Source organism: Anomaloglossus baeobatrachus, chromosome 7 (genome assembly GCF_048569485.1).
Source record: "Anomaloglossus baeobatrachus isolate aAnoBae1 chromosome 7, aAnoBae1.hap1, whole genome shotgun sequence".
NCBI classification, from domain to species: domain Eukaryota; kingdom Metazoa; phylum Chordata; class Amphibia; order Anura; family Aromobatidae; genus Anomaloglossus; species Anomaloglossus baeobatrachus.
In genome coordinates this window covers 93,626,923-93,649,388 of record NC_134359.1, presented here as the reverse complement: position 1 = coordinate 93,649,388, position 22,466 = coordinate 93,626,923, and the positions used below count along the sequence as shown (strand labels likewise).

The 22,466-nt window shown below is 44.2% G+C and overlaps 1 protein-coding gene across 2 annotated transcripts in view; it reads left to right on the top strand.

Moving 5' to 3' along the window:
• The window catches only part of DRC11 (dynein regulatory complex subunit 11), a 438,498-nt gene that overhangs the window by 66,662 nt on the left and 349,370 nt on the right, over positions 1 to 22,466 (top strand). For both annotated transcript variants that reach the window (XM_075317481.1, XM_075317480.1), the window contains exon 2: positions 11,335 to 11,662. In XM_075317481.1, the coding sequence (XP_075173596.1) occupies positions 11,335 to 11,662 (328 nt within the window). The remainder of the gene's footprint in view (positions 1 to 11,334; positions 11,663 to 22,466) is intronic.

The window sequence follows — 22,466 nt, the reverse complement described above, 5'->3', positions numbered from 1 at the left end:
ATCAGTGGTTAGATTGTCACCCCATAACCAGATCAATGACAGTCTGGAGTGGCAGAATAGTATAGATCACTGTGGACATCACAAGGCTTTATAAGAGCAGGTGCATCCATAAAAGAATTAGGAGGATGTGCTGCACTGAGCATTCTCTGCCTGGCTGGGAATTCCACATCTGAGGCTTTTTACTCCCCACCCTGTGGTTTTTTGTTACTTCTCTGTAAGCCAGTTTTTTTTCTCGGTGCCTTTATTTTTTTTTCCCTGTTAGAAATCAGAGATGGAAAAAAAAAATCATACACAGTCTGCTAATACTTAGTTATGCTCATAAAAAAGGTAACTGTGACTCTGTCCAGCTGCCGCAACATCATTGCAGGCAATAGATGGGTAAAAAAAAGTAATCGGTTGTTGCATAATATGAAAGTTTGAAAATACAACGGGAAGTGTCGGTACAACACCTCAAATGATGCAATGCATTGAATAACGAGAAAAAAAATGGAAAATGTTCTGAATTTTATCCTACAAAAACAGTGGAAGCTGCAATTATTTAGACTGAGCAGATACCGTGTTTCCCAGAAAATAAGACAGGGTCTAAAGGGCTATTTACACGCTGCAACATCGCTAACGATATATCGTCGGGGTCACAGTATTTGTGACGCACAACCGGCGTCATTAGCGACGTCGCAGCGTGTGACAGGCAGGAACGACCTTAAACGATCGCAAAAGAGACAAAAATCGTTGGTATATGAGAGGTCGCTCATTTACCAAAAATCGTTGTCTGGTAAGTAGCGATGTTGTTCGTCGTTCCTGCGGCAGCACACATCGCTATGTGTGACACCGCAGGAACGACGAACATCTCCTTACCTCCGCCCACCGGCAATGAGGAAGGAAGGAGGTGGGCGGCATGTTCTGGCCACACATCTCCTCCCCTCCTCTGCTATTGGACGGCTGCCGTGTGACGTCGCTTAGAAAGGAGGCGGATAGCCGGCAACAGCGACGTCGCAGGGAAGGTAAGTACGTGTGACGGGTGTTAGCGATGTTGTGTGCCATGAGCAGCAATTTGCCCGTGACGCACAACGGACGGGGGCGGGTTCGCTCGCTAGCAATATCGGTACCGATATCGCAGCGTGCAAAGTACCCTTAATACTATTTTTTGCTCCTTAAGACGAGCTAAGGCATATTTTCAGGGGATGTCTTATATTTTCCCCATGAACAACAATCCACATTTATTCTTGAACAAAAAAAAAATCAACATTTATTCTAATATAATCAGTCATCACATTCTGGAACATCAACATGTTTGTGTTAATCCTATTACTGGTTCAGATGCACATTTTCTTATCTGATCTGCTATTCTCATGGTGCAGAACCAGTCCTATAGTGGTGGGTACAGAACATATTTACAAAGATTTAAATTACCTGCTTAAATTTATTATTTTCTATGTACTGCTAAGTTTGCTACCCAAAGAAAGCAGACACCCCTCAAAAGATTTGCACCTACCAGACCCTAAACAATTAGAATTGGCAAGTGAATATTCTCTCACATATAAATCTGCATCGCTGTCAGGTCCCCCTGAATTCTACAGCGGTTGACTCCTCCTGGTGACTGCAAGCAGTATCACTCTCATTGAATGATACTGGTACCCGATCTGTGTGTGAGAGCTGCAGTGCAATGCAGCTGTAACAGAGAGGGCTACGTGACAGTGATGCAGATCTCTGTGTGAGAGCTCATCCACCATCGGCACTTGTCAACCGTGTTTGGGTACTGGTGAGTGCAATAGTTTTTTGGGGAGGGGGGGTCTGCTTTCTTTTGGGGAGGTTTGCTTTCTTTGGTGGTATCTGCTTTCTTTGATGAAGAGTCCTGCTGTATTCGTTAACTTTTTTTAGTTTGGACACTTCCTTATGCAATTGCAACTAGGGCTTATTTTGAAATAGGGCTTATATTTTAAACATTCTCTATAGAGCCTGAAAAAATCCTACTAGGGCTTATTTCTGGGGTAGGTCTTACTTTTTGGGAAACAGGATACTTAGTCATTCCGTTTTTCTGGGAATCAATGCACTTCGCACTTATGCCTCATTGGTGTTCCTAGTGAACAGACAGATGAGTATTACTGAAACCCCTTCCTCACATTATTTCTTCTGATAAGTCACTGAAGAGTAAATTGTTGGTTTATTCAACCCAAGTCTGTAGCACTAAACAGTATGTTGCTTCTTATGCTTACTGCTTCATGAACCTTGCAGTAATACATATTCAAATTACACACCTATCAGCCTTAACATTAAAACCACCTGGGAAATATTATTTATGTCCTAATGCCATTAAAAAAGCTCTGACCCATTAAGGCATGGGTTCCAGAAGTCCTCTGAGGGTGCCCGGTGGTATGTGGTACTGAGTTAGCAGCAGATCCTTTAAGATGGGGTCTTTGTTTTCAGCACATGGCACAAATGATCCATTGGATTGAGATCTAGGAAATTTGGAGGCCAAGTCAACATCTTGAAATTTATGTTTTGCACCTCAAATTGGTCCTGATGAGTTGTTGTAGTGTGGCAGACACATTATGCCATTAGAAAATATCATTCCCATGACCTCTAAGCTTAGAAAATGTAATTTCCATTAAGGGGTTTACTTGTTCTGCAACAATGTTTAGACAGGAGACACATGTCAAAGTAAAGTCCACATGTTTCCCACAACCAAAGGTTTCTCCACTGAACGGTGCATCACACGGCTTCTGCCGGTTCAACTTCTTCCTACACATCCTGGTGTCATCTTTTTCCCCAGGTAAGCAACACATACAGTCATATGAGAAAGTTTGGGCACCCCTATTAATGTTAACCTTTTTTCTTTATAACAATTTGGGTTTTTGCAACAGCTATTTCAGTTTCATATAGCTAATAACTGATGGACTGAGTAATATTTCTGGATTGAAATGAGGTTTATTGTACTAACAGAAAATGTGCAATCCGCATTTAAACAAAATTTGACCGATGCAAAAGTATGTGCACCTCAATATAAAAGTGACATTAATATTTTGTAGATCCTCCTTTTGCAAAAATCACAGCCTCTAATCGCTTCCTGTAGCTTTTAATGAGTTCCTGGATCCTGGATGAAGGTATATTTGACCATACCTATTTACAAAACAATTCCAGTTCAGTTAAGTTTGATGGTCGCCAAGCATGGACAGCACGCTTCAAATCATCCCACAGATTTTCAATGATATTCAGGTCTGGGGACTGGGATGGCCATTCCAGAACATTGCAATTGTTCCTCTGCAAGAATGCCTGAGTAGATTTGGAGCGGTGTTTTGGATCATTGTCTTGATGAAATATCCATCCCCTACGTAACTTCAACTTCGTCACTGATTCTTGCACATTATTGTTAAGAATCTGCTGATACTGAGTTGAATCCATGCGACCCTCAACTTTAACAAGATTCCCGGTGCCGGCATTGGCCACACAGCCCCAAAGCATGATGAACCTCCACCAAATTTTACTGTGGGTAGCAAGTGTTTTTCTTGGAATGCCGTGTTTTTTTGCCTCCATGCATAACGCCTTTTTGTATGACCAAACAACTCAATCTTTGTTTCATCAGTCCACAGGACCTTCTTCCAAAATGTAACTGGCTTGTCCAAATGTGCTTTTGCATACCTCAGGCGACTCTGTTTGTGGCGTGCTTGCTGGAACGGCTTCTTTCACATCACTCTCCCATACAACCTCTCCTTGTGCAACATGTGCTGTATTGTTGACCGATGCACATTGACACCATCTGCAGCAAGATGATGCTGCAGGTCTTTGGAGGTTGTCTGTGGATTGTCCTTGACTGTTCTCACCAGTCTTCTTCTCTGCCTTTCTGATATTTTTCTTGGCCTGCCACTTCTGGGCTTAACAAGAACTGTACCTGTGTTCTTCCATTTCCTTACTATGTTCCTCACAGTGGAAACTGACTCTTTAAATCTCTGAGACAACTTTTTGTATCCTTCCCCTGAACAACTATGTTGAATAACCTTTGTTTTCAGATCATTTGAGAGTTGTTTTGAGGAGCCCATGATGCCACTCTTCATAGGAGATTTAAATAGGAGAACAACTTGCAAGTGGCCACCTTAAATACCTTTTCTCATGATTGGATACACCTGCCTATGAAGTTCAAAGCTCAATGAGGTTACAAAACCAAATTTAGTGCTTTAGTAAGTCAGTAAAAAGTAGTTAGGAGTGTTCAAATCAAGAAATTGATAAGGGTGCCCATACTTTTGCACAGGTCAAATTTTATTCAAATGCGGATTGCACATTTTCTGTTAATACAATAAACCTCATTTCAATCCAGAAATATTACTCAGTCCATCAGTTATTAGATATATGAAACTGAAATAGCTGTTGCAAAAACCCAAATTGTTATAAAGAAAAAAGGTTAACATTAATGGGGTGCCCAAACTTTTTCATATAACTTTATGGACCGGCCATGCACATGATGTAAAAGAAAACAATTCATTAGACCAGAACTGTTTCTTCCAATCCTTTATGGTCAAGACTATTTCTAATGCTCATTATAGGTTCTTTCAGCAGCGGACAAGTATCAGCATGGGCATTTTGACTGACTCATCATGGCCAGCATTAATTTTTTTCAGCAGTTTTTTTTTTCAGCAGATATTGGCTTGCTTTTACTCACCATGCTTGTCAGTGAGTTTTGGTTGCCCATGGATCTGTTGCTCCTTCATCAATTGTCTCTCTCTAGAGCACTGTGGTAGATACTAGACATCATATACTGAGGACACCCAACAAGATCTGCCATTTTGAGGATGACATAAGCCTAGTCTTCCAGCCATTACAGTTGTGGCCTTGTCAGACTTGCTCAGGTCCTTATACTTGCCAGGTTTCCTTGATTTCAACACATCAACTTCAAGAATTGACTTTCCATATGCTGTCTATAATACTCACCCCTTGACAGGTGCCATTGTTACAAAATAATCAATGTAATTCACCTTGCATGTCAAATGTGTTAATGTTTTGGTTGTATGAATCCATGATTTGGTACCTGTAAAAATATAAAGGTCATTACTGTAGTTCTTGGGCCTTTTTATCCTTAGTCTAGAGGAGGGTAAGATGCTTCATGAATGCAGAATACAATGTACTTGAAATAAGGACTCATGATTCCCATATGGGTCCATACAGGGCCCAAGCACATAGCCCTTTCGATGTAGATAAGCCCTAAGTCTTATTCGTTCACAAGATTTTGCAATGAACTTGAATTCAGAACTCAAAAAAATGTTCACATTTTTCAAATATTTACCGTAAGTTAAGAAGACTTACCTTACACAAAAAGAAATGTGCAGTATTTTATAAATGAGCCTTAAGCAGTCAGTCTTAGAAAAATCCTCTTCAGAACACAGGGGTTACTCTGATGATCATCAGCTCCACCTTTGACCCACATCTTTAGACAATAGGGAGGAGCTTAACATTGTTTTCTTCTACTACAGACAGTGTATAATGGAAATCCTTCTGCTGCAGCCAGTTGTAATACGTACACATGACACTGAGGAGGAGGAGTAATGGCTGAGTTCATAAGATTCAGATATTTAATTCTAAATTTTATTGATTTTAATTGAAATTTGAGACAAAATAGAATAAAAAGGAGATTAATAGATTTATTGTGATGAGTGTTACTTTAAGGATCTAATTTAATTTAATTGTACTTCTTGATTATTATAATAGTATAAGCAGTAGCATAATTACAGTCTGGTAGGCCCCTGTGCAAAGTTTGAGCCTTTTCCCCTCTCCCCCATGTTGGTTAAATGTATGGGCCATTGTCGCTGTAGCTTCCTAAATCTTATATAAGACATACAAGTTGCCTCTCCTTACCCCTTTAATGTGTAGTAATGTCCCCTATCCTGTACTAATGTCCTCCATTCTGGGACACTTCCTGGTAAATAGTTCCCACATCCTGGTAAATATGTCCTCCATCTTGGTAAATATGTCCGCATCATGTACCTATCTTGGTATATGTCCCCTTCATGGCTATATCCTGGTATATATGGCCTATTCCTGGTATATATGTCCCCATCATGGCCCAATCTTGGTATATATGTTCCCATCATGACATTGTGGCGCCCTGGACAAGCCAGGGGCCACAGAGAACAACACCCACACACCCCACACTCCCGGTCAGGCACATCGAAGTCAGACACAAAACCCTTGTTGCCTTCCTCCAGGGGCTGATGTCCACACCAGGGGGTGGGCCAGGCGGTTGGCCCCGCCCACCGAGGAGTTCACAGTCCTGGAGGCGGGAAAAGAGTGCAGATTAGTTTTGGAGGTGAAAGAGAGAGGAAGGAAAGTGGTAGTGGAGCAACTAACTGACAGCGTCCGGGTGTGTGGCCCGGGCGGTACAGCAAGGTTGGCAGACGGTGGTGACCGTCTGCAGGAGTGGCCTATCGGAGTCTACCGTAAGGACCGTGGACGGGCGGTGGCCCGGCAGTACCGGACCGGTACACAAAGAGAAGTCAGCACCATCTGGCAGGGGCTTACGGACCCCGGCAAGGCTAGGAGTCACCGTGAATTTGCCAAATCCGTCAGCGAAGGGAACCTCCTGGGTTTCCCAGCAGCCAAGTCCCGACAGAAGGCAACAGTCCAACCGTGAGAGGGAAACACAGCCACCGCCAAGGCTACCATTCCCAGGGCCAGAGCCTGCAGGCAAAAGGGGCTCCTCTGGCCCATATCCAAGCTGGGGAGCGGGTTACCGGTGGGAACCCATTGGAACCATTTACCGTACATAAGTGCAGGGAAAGGCAGTCACCATCAACCTGCCAGGAGAAACAACACCGCAGCCGTCTGTGGGACCCATCCATCCAGCCGTGTGTTTTACCGAGAACTGTGTCCTCATCATTGGCTGAGTGAGTACCACCGTGCTGTGCGGCACAGTGCTGCCCCGCGACCCTGCACCTCACCAGGCCCCGTAACCCACCTGTCATCCATCCCTACCCCATCACCGGGCCCCGGGACAACCAACCCCCTACCCACGGAGGGGAGAACTAACAACAAAGCTGCTCTCTGTCACCGCTCCCGGGATCCCCGTCTAGAGCAGCGGTGGTGTTACCAATATCACCACAACCGTGGGTGGCGTCACGGACAATACTCAAATCCCCCACAATCAAATCCCCACCCTTTTCACTCACGGGCGAGGAGCGCCGCTCGAGTCCCCGGGATCTGGCCCACCGCTCGAGCCACCACCGAGCAGCAGCAGCCGCAGCCGCAGCAGCAGCGGCCGGACCCGAGCAGTGGGAGAGCGCAGCGTCCCCTCCTCCGCCCGCGACAACATATGGGGATCGGTGTATGCAAGGCCTAACAAAAAGAGGCCTGGCTGCATCCTGTATAAAATGTTCTGTGCAAAAGAATAAATAAATATATGAGGTATTGGTAGGTAATATGGCCAGCCCGCTTGCATCTATTGGGATGTGCGTAACTAATGGGCTGCTTACAAGATACTGTGAACCTGCATGTGTGAACAGTGCCCTATGCAAGCCACAAGTGTGCAATTTTACCATCAAGCTCCTTTGGCACCTGTGATGTCTCCATTTATTGGAGGTCTTGCTGCATCCTGGCAGTGCATTTGTTTTTTGGCCTGGGCAGTTTACATCTCCTGCCATTAGTCTGTGAGTATTTGCTTAGCTTTTGGAGGATTTAATTCCTCTTTTTTGTTGTTTTTTATATATATCCCCACAAACATTGCCGTCAGCTGTAGGCATATTTGCTGCTCAATATGTCTGGGCTTATGGGTGAGGGGAGCTGCAATGGATGTCTATATTCTTTAATAGCGGCACACGTGACTTCCCAGTCACTGCAGAAAGCCGGCTGCTGGGCGATCCTGTGTGCTGCTATTAAAGAACATGAATATTCACTCCTCTCGACACGCACAATCCTGCTCACCTCTCTGTACCTACTTCAGTGCATAGAGGTAGGCAGGATTATGCAAATAGAGAGCAGTGAATATTCATATCCTACTGGTCTATGTGCTGCAATGCATTTCAGCTGGATATGTGCCTTCCGGACGCACATCCAGCTGAAGGAGGCAATGAGGTCAGCAGGCCCCCCGTCCCTCTGGGCCCGGTCACAGTCGTGATTCCTGTGACCACAATCGTTACAACTCTGATTAGAAGATAAAATTATAAGCAGGGTTTCTGATTACATATGGTTTTCTTTACTTGAGCATATGACTTCTCACACATTAGTTCCACTTCCGCTACACTTTATCGCCATTGATTTAATAAATTTGTAGTTCTTACTGAATATTAAGCAAAAGGGAAGCTGTGACTCTCAGAATTCTAAACTCTGGTGTAAACCTTGAAGCACTGACTTGTCTTCTTTCCCTTGCCAACATGGGTAAGATTTACCCAGCAGCTCATGAAGGGCCCACATCTGCCAGGGTGTGTTAAGGTGAAACAGACGTGAAGCTCAAGCTCAAAGCACTAATACAGTAGGAATTTGGCAGGGTAAGCAGTCTGCACATTAAAGCTGCCCAAAGACCTTCTTAGCTGAACTTGTGCCAACCTCACTATTATCTGTGAACAAAGCGGGCACCATGGTGACACCAGAGCCCATTACATATATGCGTTTTTAGCCCCACCTCAGCACAGGACGCCTGGCACCTCTAACCCTTCTATCCACCCCCTCTATTGAGTTCTGAGATTTGCAGCTGCCATGTGCACCAAGTGAACTCAATAGCACAATGCCATAATATTACTTTATTGTTCTCTATACCCAGACTTAGAAACAGAAAACCACATTCATCCATCTGGGATAAGTGGCTGTATTGTGAGAAGAAGGTGCCTACCATGTACAGATTACAGTTTACAATTTTTTTGGCCCAAAATTGAAATAAATCAAAATACTAGATTGCATGGGCTTTTATGCTGGTTTTTATTAACCCTTGATGTGAGCCCACTAGAGCCAAGGCAGGTGTTTGATCCATCTGCTTGATTTAATAGGCCTTGGCATGGCATTTATATGGAATCTGAAGATACTAAGACTAAAGGCCCCGTCACACACAGAGATAAATCTTTGGCAGATCTGTGGTTGCAGTGAAATCATGGTCATATTGTTCCATTTGTACACAGCCACAAACCTGGCACTGATTGTCCACAATTTCACTGCAACCACAGATCTACCACAGATCTACCACAGATCTACCACAGATCTACCACAGATCTACCACAGATCTACCACAGATCTACCACAGATCTACCACAGATTTATCTCTGTGTGTGACAGGGCCTTAAGTCATCAAAATATCCTGGTATTTAATGCAAGCTTTCATGTTCAGTGCTTTTTGTTTCATTTTTATATATGTATACTATATATATATATATATATATATATATATATATATATATATATATATATATATATATATATTTATTTCGTATTTAAAAATTCTTGCAATTTTCACTTTAGTTATATCAGACTCATACTCAGTATTCTGCACAAATTACTTTCTAGTTGTCATCTCATTATCATTACAGCCATGCAACAATGACATTAGAGACTTTTATATACAATGGATAACAAGAGTAGGTCATGGTCACAGCTCACCTTCTCCTCCTACTTGCACAATGACATATACATATGTCATATGGTAAGTTCCGAAAGTTCATCTATAGACATCAATGAGCCAGGTCCTGTCTTTTGATGTCTATGATTAGTGTACCTGTTGTAAAGCATACCTCTTGCAGTTAGTGAAAGCTTAGACAAGTTAAACTTAGAAATATAGAAAACACACCCGATATAAAAATATATAAATCTTTATCAAAGAAACATCCCATTTATATAACACATATTTAAATATGAAAAGTTGAGCAAACAAAACGTCACCCCCAATAATCAATATGTGTATATATATATATATATATATATATATTCAGAAAATAAAATTAGTTGAGAAAAAGGAATGTGTATCACTACTTGGTTTTAAATATAATACATTCCCTTTATTATATAGGATTACTTATGGAAATCAGAAAAGACATGCGTGGATGATGGCTTTCCAAAGTCAGGTAGATGAAGAGTTGTTATTGTATTATGTGTTTTAGAGTTGATCCAACTCCTTCTACCTCTAATGTGATACCGGAGTCCCCTGATTATTCTAAAGAGATGAAACGCGTCGGGAGGAGGGCCAGGAACATTATAGGGGCACTAAGAGAGGGTTAGATGTGATCTGCCCTTGTTAGGGCGGAAGCTATTGGGGTAACAGGCGAAGTCAGTTTCCCTAGGGATGTTGTAGGGTCAAATTAAAGCTGATGCTGGAAGGACCCGCATGGAGGAAACCCTGATATACCCCAAGCTGCAAGGAATGGGTGAGATCGTTTACAACTCATTCTAAAAATCTTGATTCTTGTGGATTCCTCTTTGAGGACCACTATGCACTATATGGTTTGATTATATTGAGTTTTTTTGATAATTTTTTCTGCACTCATATATTGGACCACTGTCTAATTTCGAGTGATATCATCACACTCAATATTTTTGTTTGTATGTTGTGTTTTTCTGATAATTTTGTTATATGTCTATAGGCTCCCTGGAAATTGTGTTTGAGGCTGAGTTTGTCAGCGATCCAAGGGGCTTTGTGTTACTTGTTTTACCTAATCTAGGTTTTTATCGACATTATGATTAAGTTATATTTTAACCTCTTAATATTGCTTTCCTACAACTCCTTCTTTAGATACAATGTATCCTCAATGTATCTGAGGAAGGAGTTGGATCAACTCTAAAACACGAAGTACAATAACAACTCTTCATCTACCTGACATTGGACATCGATCATCCACAGGTGGCGCCAGGAATTTTCTGATTTTCATATGTAGTCTTTCCAATTCCGGCAATCTGAGACTAGGAAGCACCGGTTGGAGCTGAAGCTGTCTATGTTGGGCTCGCGCCCTCTCCAGTGTTGTGCCTGCTCTATACAATCTCCTCCGGTGAGCGGTGCATGATCTGTTACTGAAACTAGATACAAAGTTTTACACAGAGCTCTTCCTTGGATAACCTCTGTAATCTCACCAGGTTTTATAAGTAACCACTGACCAGTTCAAGGTAGAAACTGGGCATTCCTTCACCAAATATAAAGAAGTCCAATATCCTAGCCCATACTAAGTCAGAGTGACTTGTTGATGCCCTCAGTATCCAGTAAAAACCCTGCCAGGCATGTAACTACATCTCTGAGCCAATTCATTGAATACTAAGAAAAAAAGAATACATTTATAGCCTCACACCCTAATCCTGTAGAAAACCTATATTTCTCAGAGTTATAGTTATGCTTAGCTGTTCTGTGTATCAGTGGATAATCATATTCATATCATTTCTTCATAGGTTCTACAACAAGATGTGGGTGGAAGCTCAACAAGATCTGACACATTTGCTCCTGCAGGAGATGCCACAAGTGCCTCCCAAACCAGAGAAGGATCGCATGGCAATTGCCCAACAGCTTGGGACACTGTATATACGATACCTACAGATCTTTCGCAATCTGGAACTAGCATATGATCAGATCACACATCCACAAAAAAGAAGGTTGATCAGACTGGTTCTGGATGGAGTGATGGGACGGATACTAGAACTGAAGGATGAGCTTGTGGAATTGGAAATATCAGAGTTTCAGTACTTTGATGACATTTTGCAAGATCTGAAGCTGGGACCTGTGAGTATTAGTAAATTAACCATGCAAATATAGCCTTTTTGGAGAGGAATTGGACAGACACTCTAGAGCAAACTTTTGGAGCTATCGATTCTAAAAGTCATTAAAAACCAAACCAGAAACTCCATTCGTAGACTTGTATTTTGGGATGTTTTCCCCTCATCAGTGATAAACAGGACGACTAGTTTGGCTGTGTGAGAGGCTCTGATAGAGGGTCTAAGCTCTAATTTACCAAGACACTCTGTCATTGAGGTCAGACTGAGGTGAAAGTGGTCTTACCATTATATTTTACAGTTTTGGACGATAACCAGGTTTCTTTATTGCTATACATCTGTTTAGTTTACAGCCACTGTTCAATAATCCAGATATCTGGAAACATAACTATGAGTAGATATCTGCTAGAGAGAATCACTAACAGTCTTCTAAAATGTATATTATATCACAAAAGTGAGTACACCCCTCACATTTTTGAAAATATTTTATTATATCCTTTCATGGGACAACACTGCAGATATGACACTTGGATACAATGTACAGTGTCAGTGTACAGCTTGTATAACAGTGTAAATTTGATGCCCTCTAAATAACTCAACACACGGCCATTAATGTATAAACCGCTGGTAACAAACGTGGGTACACCCCCAGTGACAATAGCCAGATTGTGCACAAAGTGTCACTATTTTGTGTGGCCACCATTATTATCAAGCACGGCCTTAAATCTCTTGGGCATGGAGGTCACTAGAGCTTCACAGGGGTTGCTGGATCTTCTTCCATTCTCCATGACGACATCACAGACATACTCTGAGAATTATTCCCCATGAGGAGCCATGTTGAACTTCCAGTTACCAGTATGAGAGAGTGTGTGAGAGATAACACCAAAGTAACACCCCTGCCCCCCCATTCACATCTGAGACCTTGGAACATTAATGAGTCACATAACACTGCAGAGGGAAAATGGCTAACTGGGCACAATTTGTCCATTATTACTTAGGGGTGTACTCACTTTTGTTGTCAGTGGTTTAGACATTATTGGTTGTTTGTTGAGTTATTTAGAGAAAACACCAAATTTACACTGTTATACAAGCTGTACACTGACTTCTGTACATTGTATGACAGTAGAAAACACAATCTCCATGGCACCATTACAACCATATTTGCGGTCAAAGGACCACCCCTGGGTATCATTGCCGCTATCACAAACTCCAAATAAGTATATAAAACAGGAGTAGAGAAGTATATGTTGTGCAAATATCTTTATTATCAAAAGGAGGGGGGAAAAGGGGTTCTGTTGATACACATATACAAAGTTAGAATTAAAAACATACAAGGAAAAGGACTGGGCATGGGCATACAGCGCACATGTGACGTCCTGGACTAGTCAGGTCGCCCCAGGTAGTCCCATGCACACACACACCCTCCCTGAAAAGGTTACAGCAGCCAAACTTCAAAACCTTGTCACCACCCTCCAGGTTTTATGTCCACACTAGGGGGGGGAGCCAGGCGGTTGGCTCCGCACACCAAGGAGTTCACAGGCCTGGAGGCGGCAAAAAGCAGTGGAGTTCTTGAGAGTAGAGAGTAGTTTGACAGTGGAGGAGGGAAGTCAAGTTCAAGGGCAGACCTGTGACCAGGCGTGCCATAGTCTACCAGGTGCCTGGGTTGGAGCCCAGTCACCTCTGGCAAGGAGGCAGACGGTGGTTGCCGCCTGCAGGAGTTGGGATTACAGCCGGTGGAACCGTAGGGACCAGGGTCGGGCGGTGGCCTGCCGGTACCGAACCGGGGAACCGATTGGAAACCGGAGCACCAGGAGGTGTACTCAGACCCAGTACGAAGCCCAGAATCCACAGGGCTGAGTCGAATCAACTGATTGAGGACTGGACTTGAGGACCTTTCCCACACAAGACCCGACTGAAGACAACAGCCCAACCATTAGAGTAAAGCCACCGCCAAGGCATAGAGACCCGAGGGGCCAGCGTCTGCGGGCAAACAGGGCTCTGCCAACATCCAGCAAGCCGGGGAGCGGACTACCATTGCTTAGGCACAGGAGTCAAAACATTCACATAAAGAGGTGCAGGAGAAAGGCGGAAACCACCAACCTGTTAAGGGAGAAGCTGCAGCCGGCTGCGGGCCCCGTTCATCATCCCGTTTGGTTTACCAGAGACTCCAGTGTGTTGTGTCATAGTGAGTACACCAGTGCCTTCGGGCTGCGCACCGCACCGCACCAGCACCCAGCACGCACCCCTCCCCACGCCTCAGCACCTCCCTCGGGCCCCCGGGACCATCACTCCCCTACCCACAGAGGGGTGAACACCAAGCTGCGCAACACCATCCCCGGGAGGCCTAGTCAACGGCAGCGGTGGTGTCCATCCATTCACCACAACCCGTGGGTGGCGACACGAACTTATATCCCTTACAAACCACTGCGGCCCCGGCCGTGGAACTCCCCACCGAAGTCCCTGCGTGTAGCGCCAATCCCCTTGCAGAGTGACGTGACCCCCGGGTCCGTGAGGAACTCGAGCCACCCACCGTATGAGCACGGATCCGTGCGGCTCGGCAGCCGGCCGAGCCCGCGGGGCGGTACACACACAATGTACAAAGTTACAGTCATGTGAATATCTTTATTATCAAAAAGAGGGGGGGAAGGGGTTCTGGTGATACACATGTACAAAGTTAGAATTAAAAACATACAAGGAAAAGGACTGGGTATGGGCATGCAGCGCACACAATGTACAAAGTTACAGTCATGTGAATGTTTTGGGGTTGGGTACAGTCTTATCACACATCAGTAAAATTCAAGATTGAAAGGAAACAGGCAAAAGTATTGTACTTTAAGTGACTAGTGCACATAGATTGGGATTCAGACAATTTATATATCTATTTACCCTTTAGATATATTTAATCTATGTGCACTAGTCACTTTAAGTACAATACTTTTGCCTGTTTCCTTTCAATCTTGAATTTTACTGATGTGTGATAAGACTGTACCCAACCCCAAAACATTCACATGACTGTAACTTTGTACATTGTGTGCGCTGCATGCCCATACCCAGTCCTTTTCCTTGTATGTTTTTAATTCTAACTTTGTACATGTGTATCACCAGAACCCCTTCCCCCCCTCTTTTTGATAATAAAGATATTTGCACAACATATACTTTTCTCCTCCTGTTTTATACATTGTATGAAAGTATCAGATCTTCAGTGTTGTCCCATGAAAGGATAAAATACAAAAATGTGAGGGTGTACTCACTTTTGTGGTATACTGTACATTTGCTGTATATTACCATAAATCTTGCCTTTCGTACCTCATTCAGCTAAGTTTACTTAAAGGGGTTATCTGGCTTCTTTTGACTTTTTTTTTTATTTCCCTATTGGGCTACATTGGGGCAGGTAAGTAGATAGAGACCACTTACCTGCCCTGCTGTCAGCCCCTCTCCCCCGGCTCAGAGTGGTCATGTGACCGCTCCTGCCGCGATTTTGCTGCTTCCGGTCATTTCATGTCTACATGGGCAGGGCCATGTTGACATGCAAATCTGGAACAGCATGTCGCTTCCCTGCTGGGCTGTACAGTGCGTGGAGTCACCGCCCCCGTTCCCTGCACCCTCCCAGACATTCCCCTGCACCCCGTACTCTGGCCACAACCTCCCACACACTCCGTAGTCTCCCTCCCCCGCCTCCTGTGCCCAGCTACGTGCGCCCTGAATTCCAGCCGATTCAGTGTCCAGTTCAATAAGGCAAGGAACACTTGCTGTCAGATACACTGTCAGCGCTGCGTCCCCAGCGCTTTATCATGTGTACTGCCTGACGCCCTGGGAACTGTCTCCCCCCCCCTACCCCGTGCGCGCTGTCTGTGTCATCATGGGTCACCTGTGTGTGTGCATCAGTCTGTGTCCCGCGCCAGCCCCGCGGATGACCGCACTGCAGCGTGTCAGTGTTTGCCCCCCTCTGCAGTATAAGCTGCTTCTCACCCTGCAGTGCGTGCAGCCGCGGGGATGACGTGCAGTCTGTGTCCCGCTCCCTGCCAGCCCCGCAGCTGCCCGCACTGCAATGTCAGTGTCTGTCCGCAGTATCAGCAGCTTCTCACGCCGCGGGGCTGGCAGGGAGCGGGACACTGACTGCTAAAGGTGGTGTCACACACAGCGACAACGACGTCGCTACTACGTCACCATTTTCTGTGACGTTGCAGCGACGTCTCATCGCTGTCGCTGTGTGTGACATCCAGCAACGAGCTGGCCCCTGCTGTGAGGTCGCCGCTCGTTGCTGAATGTCCAGCTTCATTTTTTGGTCGTCGCTCTCCCGCTGTGACGCACAGATTGCTGTGTGTGACAGCGAGAGAGTGACGAAATGAAGCGAGCAGGGAGCAGGAGCCGGCGTCTGGCAGCTGCGGTAAGCTGTAACCAAGGTAAACATCGGGTAACCAAGGTGGTTACCCGATATTTACCTTCGTTACCAGCCTCCGCCGCTCTTGCTGCCAGCGCCGGCTCCTGCTGTCTGCACATGTAGCTGCAGGACACATCGGGTTAATTAACCCGATGTGTACTGTAGCTAGGAGAGCAAGGAGCCAGCGCTAAGCAGTGTGCGCGGCTCCCTGCTCTCTGCACTGTGACATGTAGCTGCAGTACACATCGGGTTAATTAACCCGATGTGTACTGTAGCTAGGAGAGCAGGGAGCCAGCGCTCAGTGTGCGCGGCTCCCTGCTCTCTGCACATGTAGCTGCAGGTTAGATTAGATGAGATAATTACCTGCTGTGACGATCTCCTGCCTCCTGACGTCACCGCGGTCACTGCCTTCTCTGCCCGTCTCGCGGGCGGCCCGAGACTGTCACTAGCAGTGACGTCACGGGCTCTCGCGATACTGCGTAGAACGCGGCGGGCATAGAAGTCAGTGACAGCGCTGACGTCAGAAGAGCAGGAGATCGTTACTGCAGGTAATGATCTCATCTAATCTCCTGAGGGCAGCACTCGGCATCCCCTGCAGTGACCTGGGCTGACCCATTGATGTTAGCTCAGGTCACTGCACGGCTCTCCCAGCCAATGGGGAACATTTTGTTCTTCATTGACTGGGAGTCTCATTGACTATGGTATGGATCGCCGTGCGACCCCCTTATTGGATTACGCCGGACCCGGATTGGATTGTTCTTGTCAATAAATTGTTGAAAGAGGGAATGTTTTGGGGAGTGTTTTTTCAAATAAAACTTTGTTTGTTGTCTATTTTTTATTTCTTACTGACTGGGTTTGTGATGTCGGGTATCTGATAGACACCTGACCTCACCAACCCCAGGGCTTGATGCCAGGTGACATTACACATCTGGCATCAACCCCATATATTACCTCGTTTGCCAACGCACCAGGGCAACGGGATGAGTTGGGGCAAAGCGCCAGAATTGGCACATCCAATGGATGCGCCACTTCTGGGGCAGCTGTAGCCTGCTATTTTTAGGCTGGGGAGTGTCCAATAACGGTGGACCTCCCTAGTCTGAGAATACCAGACCACAGCTGTCCGCTTTACCTTGGCTGGTGATGCAATTTGGGGGGGACCCCACGTTTTTTGTTTTAAATTATTTATTTAATTTTAAATAGCGTGGGGTGCCCTCTGTTTTGGATTACCAGCCAAGGTGAAGCTGCCAGCTGTGGTCTGCAGGCTGCAGCCGTCTGCTTTACCCTAGCTGGCTAGAAAAGATGGGGGGACCTCACATCGTTTTTTTTTTTTAATTATTTATTTATTGGCTAAATACCAAGGCTAAGCACCCTTTAGTGCCACATGAAAGTCACTAAAGGGTGCCAGCTTAGAATATGCGGGGGGGTAGGACATTATATTGGTCTTTCTCATCTATTATCTATCCCTCTATCTATCCCTTGATTCATTCATCCATCCCTCTATTTATCCCTCTAGCTATCTGTCTCTATCTATCCCTCTATCTAGCTGCTTCCGTTTTTTGCAGTATGAAAAAAATAGGAAGGTACGCAGATGACACACGGACCATATACAGAACGGAACGGATGCCACACAGTTGCATCCGTGAAAAAAACATGACCATTTTTTTGCAGACCGCAAAAACGGGGCAGTCCTGTGAATGTAGCCTAATCAAGAGGCTTATGAGGGTGATGTATTTAATTACAAAAAACAGTTTTTTTCTTGGTGTATGTGTTTATTTACTGTCACTTACAGATTACTGCCCGTGATTGCACTTAGTAATCAACTCACCTGCGCCCGCTCCCGCTCCCGCTCTCCATGGTGCTGATCGCTCCCGCGGTGCAGCATCCGGCCGGCGCTGACCCCCGCAGCAGCTGCTTCCGGGTCGGCTGTGTCGTGCATCATGAATATGCGCGACAATAATGAGCCGGCTCAGAAGCAGCAAGCTGCACGGGCTGCAGAGGACATTGCTGGACGCCGGGTGAGTTAAAATGTTTTTTATTTTAAAAGCATGTTTTTTTCTGGCACGTGTTTCATAGACCACACCACTGCGTGGTCCATGAGACATCAGTGATGCCAGAAAAAAATGGACATGTCTCCGTGCAGCAATCACGCACACGCGGGTACGCCGCACGGAGACACCTGCAGTGAAAAATCACTGATGTGTGAGCAGACCCATTCATTATAATGGGTCTGCGTATGTCAGTGATTCTGGTACGTTTAAAAAAAAGCACAAACGTACCAGAATTCATTTATCTATAAGGGGTGAGGAACATGTAACAACTCTTTCTGTTACCATTGTTGATGGGATGTGAGCTGATTGCTGTGTCACAGATGAGAGAAGCTGGATCTCTGCTCTGTCACATGCTGAGAGGTCAGGTGCTGGGCAGAATACTGACAGCCATTGAATGTGCAGAGGGAGGGCAGGGGGCGTTTCTGGACACTGAGGCTGGGTGGTGCCAGCTCTAACTGAGGTTTGGCAACCAAGAATACAGGAAGTGGTCATGTTTGCTGGAGCAGAATGTAAACAAGAGCTGCAGAGAATAAAGGGTGAATTCAAGAGGAACAAAAGTTAGAAAACAAAAAATAACAATGTAGGGGTGATTTATATGACAATACAGCACAGATTAGCTTACAATTTTTTTTTGGAGTGTATGTCGGATAACTCCTTTAAGTAAGCCTAAACACATGTTGCAATAAATTAAAAGTAATCAATAATAGAAGCGGAAGCTCTGCTGAACTTTTTCTATGTAAAGGTTATGCTGATTGACATTTTCTTGTCCTTTCCATGTGTTTCCAATATGCTTCTCCTTAATCAATGCTTTATATATCCAGTCTGCTAAACTTACTTATTTTACTTATTATTTCAGAGTCCACAAAGCTTCTTAAAAACATCAGATTTAGTCAATTACTTAAATTTAAAAATTTGCTTCAACACTTGTATCTAACTTTATGTGGCCATACACATAATATAATTAATATTTGAACATTGTTTTTGCTTTAAAGAGAAAGGCAGGAAGGACGGAAGGAAGGGAAGGGGGAAGGAAAGAGAAGGGAATGAAGGGGAATGAAAGAGAAGGGAATGAAAGGGAAGGGAAGGAAAGGAAAGCAATGGAAAGGAAAGGAATGGAAAGGAAAGGAAAAGGAAGGAAGGAAGGAAAGAAGAAAGGAAGGAAGGGAAGGGGAAGGAAAGAGAAGGAAAGGAAAGGAAAGGAAGGAAGGGAAGGGAAGGAAGGAGGAAAAGAAGGAAGGGAAGGGGGAAGGAAGGAAAGGAAAGGAAAAGGAAGGAAGGAAGGGAAGGGGAAGGAAAGAGAAGGAAAGGAAAGGAAAAGGAAGGAAGGAAGGGAAGGGGAAGGAAAGAGAAGGAAAGGAAAGGAAGGGAAGGGAAGGAAGGGAAGGGAAGGAAGGAGGAAAAGAAGGAAGGGAAGGGGGAAGGAAGGGAAGGAAAGGGAAGGAAGAAAGGAAGGAAGGAAGAAAGAAAGGAAGGAAATGTCAATACAAGTAGATTCTTAAAGACCTTTATTTGTTAAATCACACATTTTTTTTGTCTAGATAGGTAATCACGATACAATTCAAATATTTGCCGTCTTGTTACACTGTTCTATTAACAGACAGGTTTCTGGTACAGTAACAAGACAGTTGTCATTTTGATGTGTTACTTTTATTTCATCCGTAGACAAAAGATGTATAATTTGCCAATTAAAGGTACATTAAACAAAAATATAAACGCATGGCCTTTTGTGGACATAGAAAAAGTCTTAGCTCTTTGAGTTCAGCTCATGAAAAATGTGAGCAAAAACAAGTGTTGTGTTTATATTTTATTACAGTAGCTCAAAGGAAGGTCAGTTTTATAGCTTCTCTAATCAGAAAAACTGTTTTTAGCTTTGCTAACATATTTGTACAAGGGTTTTTAAGGGATTTCTAAACATCCATTAGCCTTCTAACACAGTTAGCTAAGACAATGTACCATTAGAACACTGGAGTGGTGGTTGTTGGAAATGGACCTCTATACACCTATGTAGATATTGCATTAAAAGCCAGACGTTTGAAGCTAGAATAGTCATTTACCACATTAACAATGTATAGAGTGTATTTCTTTTTAATTTAATGTTAGCTTCATTGGAAAAAAATGTGCTTTTTTTCAAAAATAAGGAAATAGCTAAGTGACCTTAAACCTTTGAACTCTAGGAAACCCCTTTAAATGCAACTAAAAGTTGGAAGTTCCCCATTGTTTACTAAACAGAATCCATATCTTTACCGGTCGATAGCATGGCTGGATCTCCACAATAATGTAATGCCAGGAATTGATGTGCATGCTGGAATCCTCCACTCTTTACTCTATAATCCAAAGGCTGAAAGTGGAGAAGTACTATTGGTTTCCAGTATTAGAGCAAGTATTCTAAGAAGTGACTAAAACCAGAGTAGTCCTTTAGGCGATGTCCGCACGTTGCTTTTTACCTGCTTTTTTGCTGCTTTTTCAACTGCAGCGTTTAATGCCAAAATGGTTGTGTTCTGCTTTCCAAGCAAAGTCTATGGGAATTTGGGTTTCTTGTCCGCACTATGCAGTTCAAACTGCAGCCTTTTTGTTGCAGAACTTTGGTCAAAAACTCAGCTTTGCAGTGCAAAACCCAAAGGGCAAAAACAACTGACATGTCAATTGTTTTTGCCATTTGGGTTTTGCCCTGCAAAGCTGAGTTTTTGACCAAAGTTCTGCAACAAAAAGGCTGCAGTTTGAACTGCATAGTGCGGACAAGAAACCCAAATTCCCATAGACTTTGCTTGGAAAGCAGAACACAACCATTTTGGCATTAAACGCTGCAGTTGAAAAAGCAGCAAAAAAGCAGGTAAAAAGCAACGTGCGGACATAGCCTTAGACTTTGTATTTCAATTTTTTTCCCTCAAGATCTCTGCTTGTCACATATAGAGACTTTTAAAGGACATTTTTTTCGCTGTGTAATCTGAGAGCTTCACAATGTAGGGACAGAGACCCTAATTCCAGCGATGTGTCACTCACTGGTTTACTTGATGTCATTTTCATCCATTAACTGTTTTCTCTCTTTCCAGATCTAGCAGTTCTCTGAATTGTGAGCCCTATATAATCTCCTCCCATCCACCGATTGGCATCTTTTTGAGTATACTGTACTTTGACAGAAAGCTGCTAATCTGTGCTAGGGGTCGGGTTACACAGAACAATTGCTTACATGACACCTAAGGCCCAGTCACACACAACGACTTACCAGCGATCCCGACAACGATTCCACCTGATAAGGATTGCTGGTAAGTTGCTGGGAGGTTGCTGGTGAGATGTCACACAGTCAGACCTTACCAACGACGCAGTAACGATGAGCGACCTGTATAACGATCTCTGTAGTCACTGGGACCCTGTCACACAGTGTCAAACACGGCGATGTGTTCTGCCCAGCAGGACATCGCCTTTGAAGAATATGGTCCGGACCATTTGTCAACGACTAGCGATCTCACAACAGGGGCCTGATCGCTGGTAGGTGTCACACATAACAAGATCACTAACGGGATCGTTACTGCGTCACAGAAACTGTGACTCAGCAACAATCTCGTTAGCGATCTCATTGTGTGTGATGGGGCCTCTAGTCCTATATTGATAATCTCCTGCAGATAAAACACTGACTGTATTGAAGTTACAACACACAGCCTAGTAAGTGACAGTCATACCTCGGATTTGATCTGACAGCCTCCTGTGCTGTGATCCGTTTATCTCTCCGCTGAGCCACGGTGAGGTTCAGTCACTGTCTGGGTTCCCAACACTTTGTCTCTGTGTAGACATTTTGTGTGTTCATTGACTTTCTGACAACAAGTGTTTCCTATTGTGTAATTTAGTTTTCCCTATCAACCGTCAGTTTCCATTTCCCGCTGGTGATATTTCTGAAGGGGACCCTGCTTGGAACTACAGCCTGTTTGTTTTGTGCTTTGTGATCTGACAGATTATAACTTTGGTTTACCTTATTTTACTCTGCACCTTCCCCCAGATTCTTAGAGGAATATGGAACTCTTGATGGCCGCCTAGGAAGTAAAAGGTCCGAGTGGTCATGTGAGTCATCCAGTTAAGGTTGTGTCAGTCAGTGCAGGGGCCTTTAGGGAGTGCGCAACTGGGACCACTAGTCTGTACAAGAACTCTCAGATTACATAACAAAAATATGCTGACAGATTCCCTTTTAGTTCTTGGAATTGAGAGCCATATGTTACATCACAGCTACATTATTCAAAGGAGACCTTTCATGTTATGATAAGAATTAACACATGGAGAACAAAATGTAGCTTAATATCACTGTACTCTATAGCTTTCTTTTAAAATGCACATGGTAAAGATTCTGGATTTTAAATACATTTTCAATTGCATTTGTAAAACAGACCCAGTGAAGT